The sequence below is a fragment of the Gobio gobio genome (genome assembly GCF_949357685.1).
Source record: "Gobio gobio genome assembly, chromosome: 17".
Classification (NCBI taxonomy): Eukaryota; Metazoa; Chordata; class Actinopteri; order Cypriniformes; family Gobionidae; genus Gobio; species Gobio gobio.
The window spans coordinates 27,337,258-27,363,694 of record NC_137110.1 but is presented as its reverse complement, the minus strand read 5'-3'; the positions used below and the strand labels follow the sequence as shown (position 1 = coordinate 27,363,694).

The 26,437-nt window shown below is 38.3% G+C and overlaps 2 protein-coding genes across 6 annotated transcripts; both read right to left on the bottom strand.

Annotated features, from left to right (window-relative positions):
• Nucleotides 1-11: 11 nt before the first annotated feature.
• Nucleotides 12-12,925, bottom strand: gga3a (golgi associated, gamma adaptin ear containing, ARF binding protein 3a). Of its 3 annotated transcripts, none has more exons than XM_079840788.1 (17): nucleotides 12,660-12,925; nucleotides 9,560-9,644; nucleotides 8,023-8,098; nucleotides 7,838-7,936; nucleotides 7,553-7,676; nucleotides 7,342-7,439; nucleotides 7,086-7,166; nucleotides 6,341-6,478; nucleotides 6,174-6,255; nucleotides 5,961-6,071; nucleotides 5,558-5,821; nucleotides 5,000-5,082; nucleotides 4,697-4,860; nucleotides 4,063-4,325; nucleotides 3,777-3,946; nucleotides 2,485-2,595; nucleotides 12-1,192 (listed from the first exon to the last, which is right to left on the bottom strand). In XM_079840788.1, the coding sequence occupies exons 1-17, from the start codon at nucleotides 12,703-12,705 to the stop codon at nucleotides 1,082-1,084; spliced, it is 2,106 nt and encodes a 701-aa protein (XP_079696914.1). In that variant the 5' UTR covers nucleotides 12,706-12,925; the 3' UTR covers nucleotides 12-1,081. The 3 variants fall into 3 exon arrangements, with proteins under 3 accessions (XP_079696914.1, XP_079696913.1, XP_079696912.1); XM_079840787.1 differs by having other exon boundaries at nucleotides 4,063-4,322; nucleotides 12,660-12,733; XM_079840786.1 differs by having other exon boundaries at nucleotides 5,000-5,095; nucleotides 5,559-5,821; nucleotides 12,660-12,733.
• A 973-nt stretch (nucleotides 12,926-13,898) lies between these two features.
• mif4gda (MIF4G domain containing a) lies at nucleotides 13,899-23,619 on the bottom strand. 3 transcript variants are annotated; one of them, XM_079840680.1, is made up of 6 exons: nucleotides 21,986-22,046; nucleotides 21,621-21,694; nucleotides 21,380-21,489; nucleotides 20,002-20,157; nucleotides 19,817-19,909; nucleotides 13,899-14,799 (listed from the first exon to the last, which is right to left on the bottom strand). In XM_079840680.1, the coding sequence occupies exons 2-6, from the start codon at nucleotides 21,682-21,684 to the stop codon at nucleotides 14,572-14,574; spliced, it is 651 nt and encodes a 216-aa protein (XP_079696806.1). In that variant the 5' UTR covers nucleotides 21,685-21,694; nucleotides 21,986-22,046; the 3' UTR covers nucleotides 13,899-14,571. The 3 variants fall into 3 exon arrangements, with proteins under 3 accessions (XP_079696806.1, XP_079696808.1, XP_079696807.1); XM_079840682.1 differs by lacking the exon at nucleotides 21,986-22,046 and adding an exon at nucleotides 23,338-23,619 and having other exon boundaries at nucleotides 13,901-14,799; XM_079840681.1 differs by lacking the exon at nucleotides 21,986-22,046 and adding an exon at nucleotides 22,501-22,726 and having other exon boundaries at nucleotides 13,907-14,799.
• Nucleotides 23,620-26,437: the final 2,818 nt, after the last annotated feature.

Genomic DNA, 26,437 nt, shown 5'->3' with positions numbered 1-26,437 from the left:
AAACCCAGCAACCGATAGTGATAGACATATTATACCACATTGTTCAAAACAATAGATTTATTAGTTTTTAAAACAGTATACATAATGTTAAATTGTACATTTCACTTAGAATCTAAAAATAACAGTATCATTGAAATATTTGTAAAGCTCTTCCTCAAAATAATTTACCGAGTCAAATTAATAATATTTGAATATCATTAGAATAGGCTGCTGCCTGGACACATCCATTACAACAAAATAATACTGAGGTGTCTGCTGTAAAACAAAACAGAACAAAAGCCATACAAAAAACGCTTCCATTACTTCCATACAGCAAACAAATCTTTTAAAAGTCAAAATGTATAATATAAATAATGGCATTTGTAATAACCCCAAAATGTAAAATGTGTCTTTTTACACGTCAAAACCAGCCTCCTGTCCAATTACATAACAAAAAGAAAATCAGACAACTCTGCATACAAGTAATTCCTACCAGTTGTGTAAAAAAAGAAGAAAAAAAAGTGAAACTGTACATCCAAAAACACAGAAGTCAAAGTATGCTTTTCACCATCTTTTTTCCACACTCTTCCCTGTGTGAATTACTGTTATCTGCTGAGTTTCTGCTAAATGACGTATGACAAAGTAAACTTGGCTTTAAACCAGTGAGACCAGCCTTGTCAAACTCCAAGAATCTGATAAATAGTAATGACATAAATATGTAAAACTTAGAAATAACATCAATAAAATTCACATAAGCACTAACACAACTTTTACATCACATCACAGAACAGAGAAAAATGTAAAAAATGACCAATTGTAACATGTCCAGTGATCTGTATGGCTTGAATTGTCAAGTGGTGGCTAACAACAAAATGACCCATTACTATAAGCAACACGCTTATGTTGATGACAACAGTACCTAATGACCAAGACCAGCACATCAAGACATCTGTGAGATAACTCAAGAGATTGGGATTTATAAATTTAACATACAATGTGTCAAAGGTAACATCCTGGACATATATCTTTGAGACACTGTCGAAAGCTCATTGATGCACATCGTGTTTTCCATTACTCTTCATGAGTAATAATGCTTAAACAGCTATAAATGACCCCATCTTTCCACTGGAGGGAACTTGTCTATCTCTCCAGACTCCGTGACCTGTCGATCTCCAAGGATGAATGTCAACTTGTATCTCATTCTCACTTTCTCCTGCAAAACACACACATACAATTATGCAGTCATATCATAGAAATTGTATCATGTTAACACACATTTATAAATGTATTTTTATGGCCACAAGTAGAACACCATCTAATAACTAATATTGTTGGGATTAGCAATGTAATCACTCTCGAAATATGGTAACAAACATGTCCATTGATTTTTCAGTGATGAAAAGAAATCCCATATAAAAGCATTCTATAACCAAACCAAGTTTTCAGTAATACAAAATGGCATAACTATATTGTTTTGAACGAGAAGTGTACTGTATATACACACAGTCAAACCAACATTTATTCAGACACCTTCAACATTTTCTCACATTATCAGTTTATTCGCTATCGTATACAAAATGGTAATAAAATATGACCAGAAATTAAACAAATTCAGAACAAATTAATCTTGATAATGTCAGATAACTTTGATAGATAGGTATGTAATGGATTACAATCAACCAATTTGCTGTCAGCTGTTCAATTTAAGTACACAATTAGATAATACCAATTGAGGTCAACCAATTACCAAGCAATGCTTCATTTAGTTCAGTCTGTGGTCTAAGGGTCTCATTAGCAATTAAAGAAAAACAAGCAAAACATGGTCAGGTCAAAGTGTCTGAATAATTTTGGCTTGACTCTATATGTATATGTGTATATATGTCAAAATGTATAATAAAAAAGCATTTTAAAACAAAGTTTGTCAAAAGTTATTAATTTACCTAATTATTTCCCCCCACTTCGTTTACATGTGGTTATATGCATTGGTGATACATTTTTAATGTTAGTGTGAAACAAATGGCATTAATTTATTGATTTTAGTGTCATTATTGATACTATCGAAGCCATCTTAGAAAATCTATGTTTTATGACAACCCTTCCTTACTATATTCTATTTATTTATTTATTTTTTTCACAAATAAAAGGAAAGAAGTAAAATTGTTCTTTACGATTAAAACTGAACCTTGCTAGGTCAGAAAGGCAATAATTTGTGAATAACCGATTTTATTTATACAGCAGGCAACAGAGATAAAAAATAGTGACATTAAGATGCTTCTCTTGAAAAAATTGTCTACCCACTTAACCATATTTTGGGGACAAATTTTCACCCAGAACTGAGCTACATCTAACAAAACTAACTTTTGAGGTTTTCTATTCTAAAACAAGGAGAAAGTTCTTTGATGTTAGGGTTAAGTTACAGTATTTATAACTAGCTGTATATAAAAATGATAGAAGTTTATGGATTTATCTTTTAGTAAACATGTGTATGTGTGCGTCTTTCTTCACCTTCAGTGGGTTAGCCAGCAGCATGATCTGAGTGATAGAACTGGGGGGCATGAAGGGGTTAAAGGGAACCATTTCTGTTCCAGAAGGGGGCTGTAGCTTCACTCTCATAGACTGTCAATTACAAATCACAGAGGTAAAAGTCAAAAAATCATTAATCAAAACCATCTGAAACCAAAAGCTATTCAGAACTGCATATTATATATATATATATATATATATAATATTGTGTTGGTCCCCCCCTATCTGGCACTAAGATGTTAGCAGCAGATCCTTTAAGTCCTGTAAGTTGCAAAGTGGGGCCTCTATGGATTGTTCAGCACATCCCACAGATGCTCGATCGGCTAGAGATCTGGGGAATTTGGAGGCCAAGTCAACACCTCAAACTCTGTTGTGCTCCTCAAACCATTCCTGAACCATTTTTGCTTTGTGGCAGGGCGCATTATCCTGCTGGAAGAGGCCACAGCCACCAAGGAATACCGCTTCCATGAAAGCGTGTACATGGTCTGCAACAATTCTTAGGTAGGTGGTACGTGTCAAAGTAACATCCACATGGATGACAGGACCCAAGGATTCCCAGCAGAACATTGCCCAAAGCATCACTGCCTTCGCCTGCTTGCCATATTCCCATAGTGCATCCTGGTGCCATGTGTTCCCCAGGTAAGTGACGCACACGCACCCGGACATCCATGTGATGTAAAAGAAAACATGATTCATCAGACCAGGCCACCTTCTTCCATTACTACCACGGCCCAGTTCTGATGCTCACATACCCACTGTTGGCGCTGTCAGTGGTGGACATGGGTCAGCGGCTATGCAGCCCCATACACAACAAACTGCAATGCACATTGTATTCTGACACCTTTATATCAGAACCAGCATTAACTTATTGAGCAATTTGCGCTACAGTAGCTCGTCTGTTTGATCGGACCACACGGGCCAGCCTTCGCTCCCCACGTGCATCAATGAGCCTTGGCCGCCGATGACCCACTTTTGACTGACCACTGCAGACCGGGAACACCCCCACATGAGCTCCAGTTTTGGAGATGCTCTGACCCAGTCGTTTAGCCATCACAACTTGGCCCTTGTCAAACTCGCTCAAATCCTTATGCTTGCCCATTTTTCCTGCTTCTAAAAAAATCAACTTTGAGGACAAAATGTTCACTTGCTGCCTAATATATCCCACCCATTATTACTCACTTCATCTCTCAGTGGTCATTATGTTATGCCTGATTGGTGTGTATATAAAATTAAAACTTCAGAAGAACATTAAAAAGACATTTCAAGCTTCTCACCTTTGGCACTGCTGCCTGAAGCACTACATTCCTCACTAACAGTGGTGCTGTGTTCAACATGGACACCACAATCACCAGAACATCAGAGCGACCAGGTGGTTGGTCAGTAGCAAAGTGCAACAAAACACGAACACCATCCTTATCATAGGCTGTCACTGGACACTCCTTACCTGTGAAAACAAAGGGAAAAACACACCGTTCTAAGCCTTACCCGAACAGGCAAGTAATTAAGTCTAGAATAACTGCTATAGATCTCACAGCATCCATATTCATGTATTGGCCTTACTTGGTTTAATGGCCTCCAGTGGAACAAAGACAGTGTTTAGGGAGACGTCAGAGGCTGAGGGGGACGGACTGGTGGGTAGTGTTGGAGACAGGGATCTGAAGAGAGGGCTGTCTGGGGCAAAGCTCTGAGGTTTGGCAGAGGATACAGCAGAAGGCACTGGTGCTATTCCAGCGGGAAAACTGAATGTGGTTAATGCAGGATGGATGTTCTCTTCCCAAGCTCTAAGTTCTCTGCTGCCCGAGCTTGAATATTTCGACTGGCTGCTTCAAATAGAAAGAACAAATAATTAGTTGTATTTAAAAGGAAAGAGACACATCACTACCAATTCTCTGATCATAATAATAGGCTCTAATAATAGTGTGTGCATGTTCTGTCCCTTCATTCCTTCCTTCCTTCCCTCCCCGTTTTAATGCTATTATTAAACTGTTTCATCTGTGAACAACTCACATTTACCAATGGGCATCAATCCTCTAGAATATATTTAAAAAAATATATATTTCTTTCCTATAATTTACAAAGCTTCCTTTTCAGCAGCCATTACTTCAGTGTCAAATAATCTGTCAGAAATAATTCTAATATGTAATAAATATATATATTTTTTATTTAAATAAATTGCTACTTATTCTCTCACTACCTATTAGGCTTTTCCAGGTCCAGCATCGCAAAATCTTTACTGTTCTGCTGGAGGGAGTTTTCAAAGCTTGTGACTGAGGTAGCTTCATAGGTAGGTGGCGCTGTTGAGATTAGAGGATTTAATGGAGCTGAGCTGAAGAGGTGGTCAATCTCTGGTTTAGAAGTCTGTCATTACAAACAAATAAAATAAAATAAATAAAAAAACTCATGAAATGCAGACTTTCTAGGCACACATTTTAAATTCATTATAATTTAAATATTAAACATTATAAATACTAAATATACAGCACTCTTAAAATCTTACTTGAGAAGAAATCCACTGATTGCTTTGAGCTTCGTTTGTATTCTTTTCTGCTGACTTTGATTTTGAGTCCAGACTGCCAAGGCCTGAAAAGTAGTCGGTTAGCACTAAGAGTGTTAAACACCAAGATTGCCTTAAAATGGATGACTCTTACCTATTAAATTTAAACCCATTCTATTTATTATTATAATAATTATATTATACATATATTACTTAGACTCCAGTACAAAGGTTTGAGGTCAGTATGATTTTTGTTTTAAAAAATTTAGACTTGTGTTTACAAAGGCTGTATTTGTTTTATAAAAAACTTTCACAAAATTATATATAAATAAAGCTCCATTTTCAGCAACTTCAAGGAAACATGATCCTCATTCTAATATGCTGATTTTGTGCTCAAGAAACTTCTCTCTTCTTCTTTTTCCTTCTTCCTCTTATTATTAAAAAAGTTGTGCAGCTTAATGTGGAAAGTGTGGAAATGTTGGCCTCAAACTTTTGAACAGTGGTGTATTTAATTTTATATTTTATATATTTAAATACGTCATAAATTGCAAAATACTTTACCTAATGAACCAAGTTCTTCATCCAGAAGAGAAAGAGTGCTGGGAAGCTGGCTTGATGGTGGACTGATATGGAAACTGGACGATCCAGAGGACGTGTTGGAAGAGGAAGGCCGAGCTCCAGTTAAAGATGTAAGAGTGAGAAGGTCAGCAGGAAGGGAGTTGGAGTGCTTAGGTGGAGTCGAAAAATGTTTGAGGGGTGAAGGGGACTCCGAGTCCAAATCAGCCAAATCAATCAAAATCTCAGAAGAGCTTTCGTCATTGGTGTCTAAACAAACAGAAAACAAATTCATACCGAATTTCAGACTTGTAGTTTCATAAACCATGCAAGCTCTTTGGATGATTCAGATACAGAATGCTAAAACATTTGAAGGTGTAGTGTAAGAATTCTGATAAATTATACATACGTTTTGAGGCTGTTGACCCTGGTATGTCAATCACAATGGTTTGTCCCTCAACAATCCTTTTATAGGAGTTGATTACCCGTGAGAGATCATCACTAGCGTGCAAAATATCACCTGCACCAAAGACCACAAGGTGCATGTAAAGGAGAGGAAGTGTTTTGGTTATAATATATTATTGGTTCAAGACCTAAATGAGTATTTATTAATGTGTATTACTTAAGGCACTGTCATCATCCTCGGTCTCCGTGGCGAGTCTGAAGACAGCGGTTCGAAGTTTGTCACAGTCATTATAAAGATCCTATGAACAAAAAGTTGCACATGGTCAATTACATTCAAATGCAAGTTAAGTCTAGAAGTGACCTGATATTAAAGTCAGGTCTCACCGTTAGAAGTTCTTTGTCAGCTTGTGTCGACTCATCTCTTTTGAAATGACTTAGCATCTCATTAAGGAGCTTCACACTGTTGTTCACCTCCTCTAGGGTGCTGGCACGATGGGAAGCTTTCTGCTGTATAGCCTCATCCTGAAAGCAAAGTATGAATTCTTGCAAGCACAACCATCAAGGGAGTAAACAAAAAGGTAATGATGCACATGTTAATGACTTGAATACACCACTTCTACCATGAGCATGCTTTTCATTTCTGAACTAAAATTCCTTTTTGATGTATAATTTTTCTAATATAATTTATCTTCTTACAAAAATATATTCACATAATCACATCATGGCTGTGTGTCAAGGTCAACAAATAAAATCTGATTAATATTAAATGATTAAATAACTTAATACCCACAAAATATCAGATCATTTGACCTTTTTATGACAATATTTTATGAACGTCATGTGGTGCATCTCCAAAAACACAATAATATATAATGTTTACAAATACTTTTACATTGAATGAAATGGCGGAAAGAAAAAGTCATTACGTTTTTTTTTTTTACTTTTTACATGACATGACAAATGTAAAAATGTTTTTCAATACTATATGAAGCCTACATGAATGCAAATTGTCCATTCGAAAAAAACTGCCACCTGTGTTTTTTCGTTGAAGGATTTACATATTTGCCAGTAAATCGCAAAATATGTTTGTTTGTTTTTTTAAATAGCATAAGATTATTCGCGCACTTACCTCTTTGACCATGTTCTTGATAATGCGGTTGGCTTCTTGAAGATCCTCAGGCTTTTTACTCTTAAGAAGTTCTGCGAGACGCTGCAAGAAAATGTTTATAGATGGACAATGCTTTACAATTTTACAAAACAATTACCCTTACAATAAGAATTACCCAAAACCAAAACATTATACAACAAATACAGTCAATTGAGCCTAAATTGTACTGAACCTGGAATATTTCTTTTAACTCTAATAGTGTAATGCGTTTCTTCACCTTACTCTTTTCCTCATTGTCAAACACTGGATTCATAAGCTTTGGCGAGGGAACGAGGGTCTTGTCCGCAGGAACCTCTGGGTCTTCTGTTACAATACCTAAGAAAGAATGTTGCAAAGACTAAACAAGACAGTCTAGCAAAATTGGAACACAGAAAATAAGTAAGTGAGTTTATTATAAATGCAAATATTTATATTTGTGACGAAAGAACCTTGCTTCTTTAGCATCTGATAGGCCTCTGTGATCTTTGCCTCATCTGGTAAAGCAACTGACCAGCTGTAGAGCAACTCTATTACTTTAATCTTCACTTGTTCAGATACTCGGTCTCCCAAATACTGCAAGATAAAAATAAAAAAGTATAAACGTATTATGGAGGTAATGTGTCTGTAATGGATACCTAAAAATTTGGACAAAAATCATACATGTTTAAATAACTTGAAGGTGGGTAAAGGATGACAGAATTGTCATTGTTGGTGTAAATAATCCTTTAACTTACCTTAGGCGAAACTACTTTAATGAGTTCATTTAAAAATCGAAATTTTCCAACTTCATTATGAAACCTTCTCCCACAATTCTTCATGCAGGCTTCTAAAACCTGTAAGAACAATCCGAATTTAGTTAGTCACTATATTAAACATAATATTTTTGGTCAATTTTAGAGACTGAAGGAGATGAACTCACAGTTAGTGCTTGTAATGACTCCCAGTCCTGTGGTGACTGGATTTTATGTGCTAATAATCTGACCGATATCTGTGGGCTGCAAGTCACAGATACAATTCTCAAATCAATGATTCATGAGAACTAACACAAACTTTACAGTTGCTGTATTACAGAATCACCCTAACTTAGAATCCTCTCTTATCTGCTTAAAGGAACACTCCACTTTTTTTGAAAATAGGCTCATTTTACAAGTCCCCTAGAGTTAAATAGTTGAGTTTTACAGTTTTTGAATCCATTCAGCCGATCTTTGTATCTGGCGGTAGCACTTTTAGCATACATCATTGATTCTAATCAGTCCATTAGCATCTCATTCAAAAAATGACCAAAGACACTTTCAATATTTTTCCTATTTAAAACTTGACTCTTCTACAGTTACATCGTGTACTAAGACCAAGTGAAAATGAAAAGTTACGATTTTCTACACCTATATGGCTAGGAACTACTTTCTCATTCCTGCGTAACAGTCGCGGATCTTCGCGGCTGTACCATGGCTGCAGCGGAGCAATGATTCATTGGTATTCTGTGAAACATGGTGGTAGTATACACCTTCGACTTACTATCACAGCCCTTTACAACACACAGAACCATGGCTTATCACACAGGTAAATCCACAACACAATTTGTCGGCTGCAAGCCTGAAACTTTCTCTGCAACTACACGAACTTAGTGCCGGTCACATTGAAAGTTACCTAGCTGGGGGCTACTTTCAGGCGCAGTGTAATATCATTGTGCTGCTGCAGCCATGGTACGGCCGCGAAGATCCGCAAATATTACGCAGGAATGAGAAAGTAGTTCCTAGCCATATAAGTGTAGAAAATCGCAACTTTTCATTTTCAGTTGGTCTTAGCACACGATGTAACTGTAGAAGAGTCAAGTTTTAAATAGGAAAAATATTGAAAGTGTCTTTGGTCATTTTTTGAATGAGATGCTAATGGACTGATTAGAATCAATGATGTATGCTAAAAGTGCTACCGCCAGATACAAAGATCGGCTGAATGGATTCAAAAACGGTAAAACTCAACTATTTAACTCTAGGGGACTTGTAAAATGAGCCTGTTTTCAAAAAAAGTGGAGTGTTCCTTTAAGGCTGGAATAAAGTAGCCAACTTTTAAAATCTGAACAGATTTTAAAGCAATAGGCATCATACTTCTGCTGACGTTGTAAATGGTTACAGAGTAAACAACTGGCTCTGATTTTCAGCAACTAGCGTCAACTCCTCTCCAGACTGTAAATACCCGACTGTCGGGGAAAAAGTAATATAGCTTGTATAGACTGGGGCAGGTATGACATCACTTTGTAGGCCAAAACGTGGAAGCGAGTTAGCATTTTAGCACTTCCGGTTCCCTCGTCCCGAAGTCAATGGGTTTTTTGAACGTGTTTTGGTTAAATGGCTGAAATAAGGTCTGTGGTGAACACAAGCTCAAGAAACTTTCATGTTTTATTCTACGACATAAAATACATCAGTATTACCCCACCCATGAAGAAGAGATGAACATACCCTTCAAGTTCCTTATTGATTTGGTCACAGAACCCAATGATGTACTCCCACTCCTCCTGTCTGTTGGAAGGATTGGTGGCTTTGTCTATCAAGAAAATCAAAATAATTTCAATATTTTTGAATGAAAATCCATGCTCTCTTATGCTTTACTCTTGTTCTGTTGAACATCCGCATTAAAGCTACACTGTGTAACTTTTTTAGTTTATTCTTAGCTAAAAACACTTAGTTCTTTCAAAAATATATGTGCTCATTAATGTATATTTACTTCTTTCAAGTAATAAAGTATTCTCGTAAGTTTATAATATGCCATTGAATATACATATACGGGTGAGGGGTTCGAATGCCCGTCGCCATGTTGCCCCTCCATCTTGAAAGTACATTAGCCAAAGAGGGACATACCCGTAAATTCAAGCTTCGCCTTTCGCGTTTTAACACTCGATGGCACCGTGTCGAATGTGGACGAGGTCGAACTGGAAGCCATGTTAATCTTGGACTAAATCGGCCACCGTAGTTGTTAAAACGAAATCAGAATTGAGAGGAACAGAAACTAATATTCACTGGATGGTCATATACCTTTTCACCGCTAGATGGGGGAAAATATCACACAGTGTAGCTTTAAAGGTGCAGTGTGTGATTTTTAGCGGCATCTAGCGGTGAGGTTGTGCATCCCCCGCTCTCTTTTGGACAAGTGGTTACTCACTGCAGAGTCAAATGACATTCAGCTCCTCCTCTCTGGAGCTCCAATGGGGTGGAGGGGTAGAGTTGTGGGTAGGGTTAAGGCCTGGGTATACTTCACTTACCGCGCCCGGACGCGTCACGCGCGCAGCCCTGTCCGCGCGTCTTTCAAAGTATACTACACAACGGATGCGCGCGGAGGATCACGTTCGACACATGCGCAGTAAAAAAGTGTCTATGCTCCACCAGACATCGGAGGGCAGCACTGAGTCCTGTCATCAACGGGACATTCGCTGGGCATGATCGGAGAAGAACTGTAGTGCATCCACCATTGCTACATAGTTTGGAAGAAACACTGAAGAATCAAAAATTCTCTCTTTTTTTTTCCAAGCGTGTTGTTTTTAAACCGGTCTTTGCACACTCTTCTTCGACGGCTGAACACTGTGCTCAATACTGTGTTTATTGCCACCTAGTGGACTCTTCTGTACTGCTGGCGCATGCGCTGTTGCACGCGGACCGTCCGCGCGGTCACAAAATTTGGGCTGCGCGCGGATGGGGTGTGCGGCCGGCCGCGAGCCCTCCGAGTGACGAAAATTACGTCATGCGGGCGGTGCACGAACGCGGACGGCCGAAGTATACCCGGGCCTTTAGGGTGTGGTTGGATATTCCCATTAGGCACAAATTACATTCGCCCCTCCTCTCTGGAGTTCTAGTGGGGAGGAGCTACATGTACACTTCACCCATTTGCTCTGCTTGGAGCACAGAAGCTACGGTGGCCGACTCAGGACAAAAATGTTGTGGTCGGAGAGAGCAGAGATTGACTAGCGTTCTGTAGAGCAGTTTGTCCATTTAGGGCTACTGTAGAAACATGATGGCGCAAAATGGCAATTTCACTGTAAGGGGACCCGCGGTGTTTGGAGATAGAAATGGCTCATTCTAAGATAATAAAAACATAATGGTACATTAGGTCTTTATATTCCACTGAAAACATAGTTGTGTATATTATATTGCATTTCTGTCAATAGATCCTCATAAATACACTGCATGCAGAATTATTAGGCACATTTATTTTCTGATCATATATTTTTTTCAGGCATATTTTACCAATTCCAAACCACATTAATCCTAATAACTAATTCATTTTGTATTTAATCATTTATAAGTGATATATAATTGTTCATGAAGACTGGAAATGAAAAACACCTTATAAACAGGTGTGCAGAATTATTAGGCTCATTTTCTTTTACAGATAAAATGAGCCAAAAAATTGCAGTTAAAGCATGACCATTGGACAGTGAAATGCTCATTGGGTCAGCAAGGTCAGACTTTTGGGTCCTGATGGTTTCACACTTAATTCTTCACCTTAATTCTTTTGCAGTTAACATGTGTCTTTTCTTCAACACCTGTTTTTGTCTGACCCTGCTGACCCAATGAGCATTTCACGTTTTCAAAAGAAAATGTGCCTAATAATTCTGCACACCTGAATATAAGGTGTTTTTTTAATTTCCAGCCTCCATGAACAATTATTTGTCACTTATAAATTATTAAATAAAAAAATCAATAGTAGTTATTAAGATTAATGTGGTTTGGAATTGGTAAAATGTGCCTGGAAAAAAATATGATCAGAAAATCAACATGCCTAATAATTCTGCACGCAGTGTAGGCTACTACACACTGAACCTTTAGCACATTCATTAAATAACAAATGGCATAATACATTTATGCATTCAGAGAAGACCAAAATCAAGTCACATGTAATTAGCCTATATAATGCAGCCTCACAGTAAAACATAATTTAGCAAAATTCCTCAACCATGAAACAACAATTTCAGCTGTACAAAATGCAATAGTGTCATTGTTTAGCGCGATTTAGTTCAATGTTGATTCAGTTAATCTCAATACTTAATAATAAATTAATCGATAATGAAACTACTTCGAAGGCAGCTCTACGGTAGACAATAGTGACAATGGTGTAAACTGTGCAACTTGTGAAGTTCAATAAAAAATGGTTGATTTTCTACTTAAAAACAGAAGCAACTGTTTCAGAGAAAATAATAAGTGTAAAGTTACAGCTGTTTAGACAGCAGTTTAAAAGGAGATTGGCTAGTGGATGACAGAAGAGTTTGCTAATCCCAACAGCCTAAATTACGTGTTTCAAAGCCTAGACATTTAGGGGCATAATAGACTCGCTCGAACCAAATATTCTGCCGACTTTATTCGCATCTACGATACCCCAAATACTGGCTAGGATGGGTCAGTCCATCCGACCCCCATGACTTCAACATGTCAGTATAAATATCACAGACAAGCCAAGACAAGAACTGGTCACAAACAGCATCCGGATATGGCTGTTCTCTGCATCTTAAATACGCTACAGAGTTAAATTAAAGCATATTCTGGTAATGTATTTAGCATGACAACTCACTTAGCCATGATTCCAGTGACTCTCCTTCCGGATCCGCCATGATCATCACACAATTGCATAGCTGACGAGAGCGAACTACACATACCCGTCATGTGACATTCTCGTGCCTCTGTGTGAATCAGGGGCCTGTGTGGTCGTCCGAAAGGAGGCGAAGTATAATAATTCATGAAAACATATTCTGTTGACAAGTATATTTACCTTTAAGTATATTTACACCACCCACCCCATAACCAAGCAACACTGTCGTTTTGGTACACTGCTTGTGTAAGAACATAACTTGTTAAAAAAATAAATAAAAAAAAATACACACTTTTTGTCTAGTTTATCATAGATAAAATATATGATAAATCATATTTAAACGTGTAAATATATTAATTAATATTTTAAGGATTGAAAGACGGGGTTGCATAACAAATGCATAACCAAAAGTTTGTTGTTTTTTGCTGCTTCAGTAGACTAAATAAACTGCATTTAAACTGCAGACTAAATTTAAACAGCATATTTTTTTCCACGTGACGTTGCCGAATGACCTTTTTTATTCAATGAACAACAACATTGTGAATAACAACCGAGATATATTACCGCCAGGGAGTTTCACTGTAAGTGTAAGTTCTATAAAGCATTTCCTATGTAAATATTTATTTATACTATATTTATTATTATTGCAGCATATGCTGTGTAAAGAATGACTTTGTGAAAAGCATTTTACTTTGTATTTCATTATAACAGTCCCAAATATATTCACCACTTACTCCCAGCTGATTTAGGTATCAAGGCTTATATCTATAATAAAACAAAAAGGTACTCTAAAAAAAAAGGATTATAGTTATGTAATAAATGTACCGTATGTTTTTAAAACATTTATTCCATTATATATTGTCTAATTTGCAGTGCAAAACAATAAGAGTTATAACAATTGATTAGTTAGATAATTGATTACTCGTGTTTTATGAATCAGGTCTTGAGGTCTGTGTGTGTAAATTTATTGTTCTGGCTTGTGGTGGGTGTTTATGTGATGCGAGTTCCCAAGTTTATTTTTTTATTCTTAACTAAATCTTTACAACTAGGGCAGTGTGCTGGTAGTTTTTTCATATCTAATGATAATCTAGCACCATTTATAAACATTCTCAGGTAAGTTAGTACTAATTTAGTAAAATTTATCAAAACTTTTACTTTCTGAACTGGCCATTTCACATTAATTTAGTTTATGAAATGCTTATACCTTGGTAAAGAGAGAGAGAGAGAGCAAAACTTATTTATGAAACTCAAAACAGCAGACTTTATAGTATATTAACAAGACAATGAAAATTTTCTCAAATTTTGTAAAATAAATTACAGCAGCCAACATGACTGAAGATTCTTATACATACATATTGGCCCAAACAGAAACTTTAATGTAGGCCATTTTTTAAACTAATATAAAATGAAGAACCTTTTACAAGGTATCCTAATGTACTAACAACACAGGTAAAAGTTAGAGCATCTTCCAATGATATTGCAATAACCCTTCACTATAAAAAATAAATATACAACTGTACAAACAAAGTTTACATTATCTCAAATTAAAAATAACAATAATAAAAAAAAACTGCCATCCATGTACACTGCTGGTGACTCAGTTTTGGGGCTGGTAGCGATTGCTTTTCTTATTGCAACGAATCATCATCATCATCCATTGCAGATTCAAGACACTGACCTCAAAAGAGAAAACCAAACCTGAACATTCTGAGGAGCTAAACTCAAACGCTGAACACAACACATGCAAATGCATGAACAACGAGCTCTGCCAAACTGCTCCACGGTACTATTACATGGAGTTTCCACTTCTTTCTCCCATGCAGTACTCTTTAGGCCTTCTGTGAACACTGATCGCTTGAAACCCTATTGCTAAACAAGGAACCTCATTCTCTCCTCAGTCAGCTACTTCACTGTAGTAGTACTTGTGTGCAGTTTCAGTGAGGGTCCAGCCACTGGCCCTGAACTCTAAGATCTCCAGGAGCAAGAGCCTTGTCATGGAGCTGAGGTCTTCCTCAAGGAGAAAACCATCCCGCAGCAAGTAAAAGAGCTGATTCATGCGCTGGGAGTTTGTTTGCTCCAGTTGCTCGCCCACACGATGAAGCTGTAAGACTAGACAGTCCACCTGTTAGAAACACAGAAGAAATTCCTGTATTTAATTGTCATGGATTCAAATTAGGTCAAAGCTGAAATTTGTTACAGACAGACAGACAGACAGAGAGAGAGAGAGAGAGAGAGAGAACGAAAGACAGAAAGAACGAAAGACAGAAAGAACAGAAGATTTGTTCCAAATGTAAAGTGCAGTACAAATAAAATGTATTATTATTATTATTATTATTATTATTAGAACTACATCACAGAATTAAAAAAAAAAAAAAGTTAAACGCTGCGGGAGTCTTTCAATGAGCATTAGAGGTAGCGTTACATGGACGTAGGAAAATTAAGTCCTGTTTAAAATGATTTAAGACCTAAAACGGAATACTTCAATGAATGCAAGACTTTTTAAGGCCTAAAATTAATTTTGAAATTTTAGACTTTATTTATTTTTTGATTTTTTAAGACACCACGGAAACCCTGTTTGAAGCATCCAGTATTGTATAAAGCAGTGTTTAAATAAACATCACATGACTAGACTTGCTGTGACTGAAGTACCGAATTGCAGATCTGGAGCAAAAATAAAATAAAAGTTTTTGTATATTTTTTGTATTATTGAGAGGATCAATAAACACTGCTTGCAGCGTGGGTAGCATCTGAATGTTTGAAAGCAGTATATCATTACTCAGGTTTTTGGATATTCCACAAAATTGTTTTACAAGTACAAAGCTACTTTGTCCTCTGACATTCCTACAACCTGTAGCCTGTTATCTATCAAACATTTGACAACGTTAATTTAAAACAAGGGGACAATATACTTATGTACGAAAGTTACAGTGCATCCGGAAAGTATTCACAGCGCTTCACTTTTTCCACATTTTATTATGTTACAGCCTTATTCCAAAATTAATGAAATTCATTATTTTCCTCAAAAGTCTACAAACAATACCCCATAATGACAACGTGAAAGAAGTTTATTTTTAAATCTTTGCAAATGTATTAAAAATGAAAAATAAATCACATGTACATAAGTATTCACAGCCTTTGCCATTGACACTTAAAATTGAGCTCAGGTGAATCCTGTTTCCACTGATCATCCTTGAGACGTTTCTACAACTTGATTGGAGTTCACCTGTGGTAAACTCCGTTGATTGGACATGATTTGGAAAGGCACACACCTGTCTATATAAGGTCCCACAGTTAACAGTGCATGTCAGAGCACAAACCAAGCCATGAAGTCCAAGGAATTGTCTGTAGACCTCCGAGACAGGATTGTATCGCGGCACAGGTCTGGGGAAGGGTCCAGAAAAAATTCTGCAGCATTGAAGGTCTCAATGAGCACAGTGGCTTCCATCATCCGTAAATAGAAGAAATTTGGAACCACCAGGGGCCTCATTTATAAAACTTTGCGTAGGATTTGCGTCAGAAGTGGCGTACGGATGAAATATAGGACGTGCGTACGCACAGAAATATTCGGATTTATAAAACCGTGCGCACGCACATCCTACGCAGTTTTCCCTTAATAAATCACAATCAATTCTAAATGTAGCGCAGCTTTTGCGGCTTCATGTCACGCCCATAGTTGCCCATAAATAGTCCGTGAAACGCCCACAAATTAATATTCATCGATTGCGAAATCATGGCAAATACAGAGAGGAAATCAAAAAAACGTAACTTCACTCAATGTGAAGTAGAAATTATCGTTGGCGAGGTGGAAAAGAGGAGAAAAATATTTTTTGGAGGGCACAGTGTGGCCATTACTAATGCCAAAAAGGCACTTGAAGTGCAAAAGGTTGCAGACGCCGTAAATGCTGTAGCCTCACAACCTCGGACCGTGGCCGAAAAAAAAAGAAATGGTCGGACATCAAAGTCGAGGCAATAAAGCGTCTAGCGCTGCATCGCCAGAGTGTGTCTGCCACGGGTGGAGGAGAGGAAACACCGGAGCGGACCCCTCTTGATGAGAGACTGGCGGCAATTATTGGGGAATCCCTATTAATCCCTATCCCTATTATCTACGTGTAAATGGGAAATAGTTCAGTGCAAATGTAATTTCTTGCAGCTTTCTGAGTGATTGAGACATACGTCAGTTATTTTATCGAAAATAAAACAAACTAAAGGCATTTGCATGAATACCATGATTCCGTAGCTGATGAAGAATTTTTTACTATGAAAACAACTTTCCCCAGTGGACCATTAATACATCTATCTATCTATTTATCTATTTATCTATCTCCCTAATTATCTATCTATCTGTCTATCTAATTGCATCTATATCTGCTCCGCCAGACGGACACATTGACGAGAATATCAGTTTTGTATATTATTTCGTTCTGTTTACCATATTATATATGAGGATGAATTGCATAACATGTCAATATTTTTGCAGAACATATTTCACTTTTTTTTTTTTTGCATTTCTGTTGTAATTTTCGTTTGATTTTGTTTGTTTTACACTGCAGATCGATCAAACGGGTGTTCGTGTAGGCTGTTAATTGTAATACTTGTTTTGTGAAGTCTTCAAGTTATTTATGAGAGACATAGCCTATTGCCATTTCTTTTACACAACGGTCTACAGTTTCACACACTTTCACGTGTTTCTTCCATCTGCCGACGGTGTCGCCATTTCTCATTTCATCCGTTTTTGTGCGTACGCCTGGGTCAGAGCTTGCGTGAAGGACCGCACATTTTCCCGTCAAGTTTGCTTTTTATAAATACCAATTATTGCGTAGAGAGCGGCGTACGCCTTCTTTTGTGCGTACGCAACGTTTATAAATGAGGCCCCAGGACTCTTCCTAGAGCTGGCTACCCAGCCAAACTGAGCAATCGGTGGAGAAGGGCCTTAGTCAGGGAGGTGACCAAAAACCAATGGTCACTCTGACAGAGCTCCAGCATTTCTCTGTGGAGAGAGGACAACCTTCCAGAAGAACAACCATCTCTGCAGCACTCCACCAATCAGGCCTGTATGGTAGAGTGGCCAGACGGAAGCCACTCCTCAGTAAAAGACCGTCTGGAGTTTGCCAAAAGGCACATTAAGGACTCTCAGGCCATGCTGTGGGGATGTTTTTCAGTGGCCAGAACTGAGAGACTAGTCAGGATCGAGGAAAGATGAATGCAGCAATTTACAGAGACATCCTTGATGAAAACCTACTTCAGAGCGCTCTGGACCTCAGACTGGGGCGAAGGTTCATTTTTCACACAGAAGTGTTCCCCATACTTTGATTTATTTGCCACAATAATCAACATTAAATGCCATTAATAGATTTCAGTGCTTTCCATTCATTAACTAGACTGAGGTGGCCCGAAAATATATTTAAACATCTCATTACACAAAAGGTCTTTAATGACGTGTTTTGCACAATTGCTGTCAAACAAACTAAAAATCGAAAGCTCGATAAGGCTTTGCGTCCTGTTTAAATCACAAAAGACTGTCTGTTTGTGCTGCGTTAAGAGAAGTGCGCGCTTCGCTCACATGATCAGCTCCTCGTCTCAGTTCACATGTGCTGAGTTTAGCGTGCTTTTGGAAACGTAGCGGGCACCTGTTACGCATTATTAACATATGGCAAACAAAGCAAGAGTGGAACGTAACCGTGCTACTCATTTGAGCTGTGCGGATCGTTTCTCAGCTCTGAGAAAATAGACAGCGCAGCGCGAGCTCATTTACGGGCCGATCTCGATCACATGACAATGTTACCACACAGCGCTGGAGATCCAGTGAGAAAGCGTTTAAATTCACAACAGAATAACATCACTTCTGCAAGATCTAGTGGAAGCGTTCGGCACATAATTCTCTGTTATAAACCACAGCTATCAGACCAAACAGAGCTGACATGGAGACCAGGAGAAACATTGAGCCATGAGCGAAGATCAGTTTCAGTCCACAAATCACCAACATTCACCATGGATTTAATATAACACCACATGGTATTGTGGCAGAAATAGTCAAATGTTTTTTTAAAGTTGTCATTATTCATCTCAGGGTTTGTAGAGTGAAAACAAGTAAAGAGTGCTCCTTTTATAAACACTGAAGCTGTCGGTCAGTTCAGTGTGACACTATAGAAGAACAATGGTAGCCTACATTTAATAAGAGCAGAATATTTAAAATTTCCCCAATAAAAATGTGAAGTCCTCATAAAATCAACGATCATATTTACTTTGTTAGCCCACATTACAGGTCTTCGGGTGAACAATTAATCTGTGCAAGTTAATACACAGAAACAAATTGTTTGCCGTGGTAACCTTTAATCAAAATCTGAAAAGTACTTGGCGGTCCCTTTCTGATGACAGCTGTGTGACGGCTTGGGTTTGAATATCCTTAACCACTCCCCTCCAACCGTTAGTCTGCTATGAGCGAGAGATGGAGAGGAGGAGCGCTGAAGTGAAACCCTGCCCTCTATTCAATATTCCGTTTCACTTGGAAATACGTCACAGCACTGAAATAAAATCAGTTGCAACTTCCGGTTCACTGGGACTTTAAAGTTAATTTTATCTGCATATCAATTCCGAGCCACCGAGCCACTCCGTCCTGCCCACCACCACAAGTAAATTCTCTACCTATGGGAAACACTGCAGCCAAGATAACAAAGGAGTGGCTACGGAACAACTCTGTGAATGTCCTTGAGTGGCCCAGCCAGAGCCCAGACTTGAACCCGATAGAATATCTCTGGAGAGATATGAAAATGGCTGTGCACCGACGCTCCCCATCCAACCTGATGGAGCTTGAGAGGTCCTGCAAAGAAGAATGGGGAAAAACTGCCCAAAAATAGGTGTGCCAAGCTTGTAGCATCATACTCTAAAAGACTTGAGGCTGTAATTGATGCCAAAGGTGCTTCAACAAAGTATTGAGCAAAGGCTGTGAATACTTATGTACATGTGATTTTCTTCTTTCACGTTGTCATTATGGGGTATTGTTTGTAGAATTGTAAGGAAAATAATTCATTTAATCCATTGTAAAAAGTGATGCGCTGTGGATACTTTCCAGACGCACTGTAAATATTCCTTCCCAAAATGAAATTTACTTCCAAATGTTTATGTGCCAAAATGCCTCTTACCTCTTCCTCATTCATCAAGGAATCTGGCTGAGCCAACCTAAAGAGGCAGTCGTATATTGGATCCACAAGGGCCACAACAGGGGCATTGTTTACCTAAAAGCAAGGAAGTCAGTCAAACCTGGTAGAGGAAAAAAAGACTATCCTATAAAAAATAAAAATTGCCTAGTTGCAACTGAAAATTTTACCTTGATGTAATCAAATACACTGCAGATAAACGTGACCACACACACCCACTCCTGCACGGAGCGGTTTCGAATCTCCTCCCTGGCAGTGAACTCTTGCTGTAGACGATTCAACAGCTTTCTCCTGAAAACACTGGTTGCAGCTTTCTGAGCCTCTGCCTGTTTAATATAAAAGTTTATTCAATGTAATAAAACAATAAACAGGGTTTCAATGGAGGTTCGTTTCATCCAACCAGACTGAAGAGCTCCGCTCCGACCATGTAAACTGAAGTGTTGAGGTAAACTATAGGCTGCCTACACGACTGTAATAGTGGCCATAGTCAGCTATGAGGTCACCGATGATCTGGACCTTGGTATTTTTCCGAGGTGCATCTATAATAAATCTTGTAAAATAATTTAAACCAGATTAGGCATAAAATAACGAACGTGTGTGTGTGTGTGTACATATTCTAATTAATTTATTAAACTTTATAGCATTCGTATCCTTCAGTGAATTAACTTAAGTTAACCCTTTCTTCACTGACATCAGCCAGAGTTCAGCTTTAGGAGGGGAAGAGAAAAATAAAGAGTGATGGAAATGAGAGAGTGATGAAATGAGGAGAGAGTAGGTATGACAAGATAATGTACTGCCCACTAACATTGTTTGTTTTGAAAGCTATTTATTATTATTTTTAGCCTTCAAACATCGTAAAATACACATATATAGATCAGAAAAATAAAAAATGTCTTGGGGGACATGTTTTAAAACTCCTTAAGGCAGTATTCAAAAGTTGTTTCTGTTTCTGGAAACCTGTTTGCTTTGACCTCATATCTGGAGCTAATGCATTAATGCTGTTAATGTGTTGCAGCCTGGAATATTTATATATAGGCCTACTTAATATTAAAATTGAATATTCAGTATATACGCATTGTATCTCTGTGCTTTGACAATTTTGTTTTATGAAAAAAAAAAAATTATTTCTGTGGTAGAAAACTTTGTGGCTCCAAGATCGGCTACCATGGGGGCCCTTGGGATTGTTATAGCCCCAGGGCCCCAATTCGGGATTTAATCATTTTTATACTTCCCATTTTTATGTTTGAATTTACATTGTGAAAAACAAGGTTGTGTCGCATATTATTTTAACATGGTATCATCATCATATCAGTGTAGATGTAGATGGACCAAAATAAAACCATTAAAATATCAAGTAAATAAGTTTTTGTGATAATTGGTGCCAGTGACACTCTTGTCCCAAAAAGTATCGCTATACCACGATACTCAATAGTCAATATGTTGTCCCACGGTGAGTAATTTTTCCCTGTTGCACCTACACAAAATTTGAGGGTTCCCCCACTGGTCTGCCAAATCCCACTTTAACCACTGAACATAAGAAAGACATACCTGAACCACAGCATAACACATGCGGCCAGCATCTTTACAGAATGAGAGATCTTTCAATGTCTGCACTACAATGGCGTTGGAAAGCCTGTCAAAATCAACTTTCTTTGGATCTGTGAGGAAGGGGTGTAAAAAAAAATCATTCTTAACCGGCAAGGGTAAGCTAATGGCATGTTACTTCAAAATCCCGCAAAAGCATTTTAATGGATTATCAGAGAAGTTAGGTACCTTAAAGTTTACATACCCTTAATCGCTGTTTGAAGCATAGTCTGAGTTTCCGTATCAAACGCCGTCCATGCGGAATCCATGCTGCTCGAACTTAGCAATAACGGCAATCAGGAACGACCACAAACAAGGAATAAACAAATACATACATTTATCAAATGTATATAAAATCAACTCAATTATATGACAACCATACAGGACATGACAGGGATCGCTCGCGTGCATTGTTTATCTCGTTGACATCGCCGTGCTGAATTGTTTGGTAGTTTACGCCAAAGTTAGCACAAATTCTAGCTTCGTTAATAAATTAATTTATGTAAAAAAATATTGCTAATTTTTTCAATTTACAATACACAACACACATTTTCAATATCACTCTCTTACTTCAAACGAGGAATCCTCGCGCGTGTTTGTTTCCTGTTTGCGTGGACTGGTCAGTGCGCATGCGCTTTTGGACATACCTCCGGGTTCAACGATAGGCGGCTCACTGCAGAGCAAATGGGTGGAGCGTGACGTCCAGCACCCTCCTAAATGTAATCTGGGCCAGAGCCATATAGAGAGAGAGTTGCGACAACGGAAGTTCAAAACGCTTGATAGTCACGTGATTCATGTAGACCTCGAATAGTTCCAGGAAGTGCTTTGACGGGCAATTCAAATTGATAGTCACAGTGACAGAACTGCGCTTTTTGGTAATTAATAGTCAATAAATGCATTGATTTTCAATAATTTTATTACACATCGACATGTGTATGTAGCATGAGTGTGTAGTTACAGCGATGTTGTTTTTAAAATATATATTTTTTTAATGATGAATAATCTACACAAGCAGGCTTTAATGTACAAGTTATTTTGATTAAAATGTGCTGATCATTTAAAATCTTACTGATTAAACGTCTTACCTTTTAAAAGTGCATCACAAACGGTCTGTTCTGCTGTTCTCTATGGCGCGGCTGCTACTTCCGGGAACTATTGAGAGTCTCCGCGAGCCGCCATTGCTGTAAAAAAAACCGTTCCATTGGAGTCTATGGAGTTGTCGCAACTCTCTCTCTCTATGGCTCTGATCTGGGCGTAATGGCTGGAGCTAGAAGGTCCAACAACACCGGTTAACATATCCCTCCACTCCACCCATTACATCAATAGAGGTGGAGCTGGATTAGGACAAGCTCCACCCATGCTGTCCAGAGAGGGGGAGCTGGACGTCATTCGGCTCTGCGGTGAGCACCACTTGGCATCAACACTCGAGTGACCACCATAGCATGTAGTATCTTATCATTATGAACAATGAACCAATGTGTGTTCGCGTATTATTAATTATTTATACCTTCCGAAAGTATTTACATAATTATCACAATATAACTCGTTATCTGGGGGCAGTTCTGAAAAATTACTTTATGTAGAAAGATGCCACTAGGTGGAGACAAATAACAAGTAGGCTAGTACAGGTAGAGGTTGTTACATACCGGTACGCATTACTAAATAGTTACTAAATGCGACCTAAAACGAAAAGGAATTCTTGGGGGAAAAAAGGAAGAAAAAAGTGATAAACACAGTTGAACACAATTTCGCCATGTAGCCTACACTCTCTTTGCCACAGGTAAAAGTAAACGCGAAACAAGACTAAACTGTCTGAACTGAACTCTTACAATTGAATTTTATGTCAGTGTTTATATTTACATGTTGCTCATACATACTTCTATTATGTGGACACAGTTGTTGTCAGATAGTAAAAGATTTACCTGAAAATATATCGAGTCCTGTAGGTTTAGTGTGTCCCAAGATGTGGCTAACTCTTCTTTTCCATTGTCTACCCAAACATAACTCCAGTAGCAGTATTCTGACAAAATCACCGAATCAACTTTGTCGTAATTTTCCAGCAGCTCCAGAGTAGGCTACATTAGTCACATACCATTTATGGCTCAGGTGACAGGCTTAAAAACTGCTGTGCCCAGAACTGCCTGAGCTCCCATGAGCAAAGATGGCAGCACAATGGTAAGTGGGTAAAATACACATTCAAAGTCTCAAAATATTCCTAATTATTTTCAAATGCAGGATTAAATTTGCGGTCCATCCACACAGGTTGTTTCTCTGCCTATGGCCCAAGATGCTAGGATTGGCCCCAGCATCCCTGTGACCCAGCATGGGACAAGGCATTCTAGAAATGAATGGATTAAAGCTGTTGTGCAACCATAACATGCTTTTTAAATAATGTAGATAAGCAGTGAATAGATTTTAGAGTTCCCTTCACCTACATTTTATGGTATTGAGGACAGATGTGTGTTTTCTTAATGTATTAAGGTAAATGTATGAATGAATGGTTGCTCTTTTATTACAGTCCATGTGCCAACCACACAACCATTTTACTGGTCAGCTCCAAATTAAACACTAGTTATACACAACTTAATTAACAAAGTTTTTTTTTTTTTTTTTTTTGTAAACTACATAGTTCCTTTTTTGTAAACTACCCATTACCCAGGACATAATCACTGAGGAGAAAATAAAAAAATAAATGCAACACTTGCAGGGTGTTATGAAATGTATTTCACCCATGATCTAGGTGTACTTAAATTCCAGTATTATGAAACTGCACTACTCAGACAGCAAACTGATGCCTTATGGGCATTTTTTATTGTTGAGGTTTACTGCAGCTGATGGAATAGTTGAGTATAAACTTAAAACATATTTTCATATTTATTTCATATTTCATCATGAAAACAAACTCAGCAAAAAGAGAAAAATCCCCTTTTCACGATACTGTATAAGATCATTTTGTAAAATACAAATAAGCTTTACAAGATCTTTATTGGAAAGGGTTTAAACAGTGTTTGTCAACAATTATTGCGCATGCACCTGTGGAACAATCCTTAAGAAACAGTTTACAGGTGGTAGACAATTAAGAAACCTTAAATTAAGGGACCTTTCTGCTTCTGTTTGATCTGCCCAGGGTCCTTGATCACCTGTGTGAACATGCCATAGACCTGCTGCTGGGAGGCACGAGGACTGCAGATGTGGCCAGAGCAATAAACTTCAAACCACATGTCCCAGACAGGTTCAAGAATTTGCAAGTGCCTTGGTGGAAGAGTAACATCTCACAGCAAATCTGGCTCACTTCATGAGGATGAGTGTCACTGCAGTGCTGGTTTTCTTTAAGTGGGCAAGCAACAAAACTGACCCCTATAAAAATAAATGTTGCTACCAAGTGAACCTATAACAAATAAAAAACAACTGATTGCTAAATGTCTCTATTAAAATGTACACCGATCAGGCATAACATTATGACCGTGAAGTGAATAACACTGATTCCTATCTCTTCATCGCAGCACTTGTTAGTGGGTGAGACATATTAGGCAGTACGTAAGCATTTTGTCCTCAAAGTTGATGTGTTGGAAGCAGGAAAAATGGGCAAGCGTAAGGATTTGAATGAGTTTGACAAGGGCCAAATTGTGATGACCTAGACAACTAGGTCAGAGCATCTCCAAAACTGCAGCTCTTGTGGGGTGTTCCCGGTCTGCAGTGGTCAGTATCTATCAAAAGCGGTCCAAGGAAGGAACAGTGGTGAACCGGCAACAGGGTCATGGGTGGCCAAGGCTCATTGATGCACGTGGGGAGCGAAGGCTGGCCCGTGTGGTCCGATCAAACAGACGAGCTACTGTAGCTCAAATTGCTCAAGAAGTTAATGCTGGTTCTGATAGAAAGGTGTCACAATACACAGTACATCGCAGTTTGCTGTGTATGGGGCTGCATAGCTGCAGACAAGTCAGAATGCCCATGCTGACGCCTGTCCACTGCCAGAAGCACCAACAGTGGGCACATGAGCATCAGAACTGGACCATGGAGCAATGGAAGAAGGTGGCCTGGTCTGATGATTCACATTTTCTTTTACATCACATGGATGGCCAGGTGCATCACTTACCTGGTGAACACATGGCACCAGGATGCACTATGGGAAGAAGGCAAGCCAGCAGAGGCAGTGTGATGCTTTGGGCAATGTTCTACTGGGAAACCTTGGATCCTGCCATCCATGTGGATGTTACGTTACACGTACCATCTACCTAAGCATTGTTGCAGACCATGTACACCCTTTCATGGAAACGGTACTCCCTGGTGGCTGTGGCCTCTTTCAGCAGGATAATGCGCCCTGCCACAAAGCAAAAATGGTTCAGGAATGGTTTGAGGAGCACAATAACGAGTTTGAGGTGTTGACTTGGCCTCCAAATTCTCCAGATCTCAATCCAATCGAGCATCTGTGGGATGTGCTGAACAAACAAGTCCGATTCATGGAGGCCCCACCTCACAACTTACAGGACTTAAAGGATCTGCTGCTAACATCTTGGTGCCAGATACCACAACACACCTTCAGGGGACTAGTGGAGTCCATGCCTTGACCGGTCAGGGCTGTTTTGGCAGCAAAAAGTCACAACACAATATTAGGTCTTAATGTTATGCATGATCGGTGAATACAGCTTTCTACTTTAAAGGTAAAACATTCAGCATCAAAAGTAGCACACGTTAGTTTTCTTTTAGTTAAGCTAGTGCCACATAATGACAAAAAGAAAAAATAGTCTCAAATGACATCATACACTGTGTACAGCCTGCATCTTGAGGTAATAAACTTAAAAAAAAAAAAAAAAAAAACAGCTTATTAGTAATCAATCTGAGCAAGTTCAGCCTTTTGTCACCACAGTTATATGGCATCATTCTAGATGGCGCATAGTCCAGATAATTTAATTTGTTAAAGATTATTTTTCACTACTAAGCAGATATATCAAACATATTTTTCCACAAAAAAAAAAAAAAAAAAAAAAAAAAAAAAACAATGCCATGACAAGTTTTCACTGG

Bases quoted from the DNA above. Each gene is read 5' to 3' on its own strand.
- gga3a (XM_079840786.1), bottom strand. From the start codon at position 12,705: ATGATCATGGCGGATCCGGAAGGAGAGTCACTGGAATCATGGCTAA. The intron at 7,167-7,341 runs GTGAAGAAACGC...ATTTTCTTGCAG, and splicing joins ACAATGAGGAAAAGAGTAAG to CGTCTCGCAGAACTTCTTAA. The intron at 4,326-4,696 runs GTAGTGAGAGAA...TTCTATTTGAAG, and splicing joins GACCTGGAAAAGCCTAATAG to CAGCCAGTCGAAATATTCAA.
- mif4gda (XM_079840682.1), bottom strand. From the start codon at position 21,684: ATGGATTCCGCATGGACGGCGTTTGATACGGAAACTCAGACTATGCTT. The intron at 21,490-21,620 runs GTATGTAAACTT...CCTTCCTCACAG, and splicing joins GCTTCAAACAGCGATTAAGG to ATCCAAAGAAAGTTGATTTT. The intron at 20,158-21,379 runs GTATGTCTTTCT...TATATTAAACAG, and splicing joins TGTGTTATGCTGTGGTTCAG to GCAGAGGCTCAGAAAGCTGC.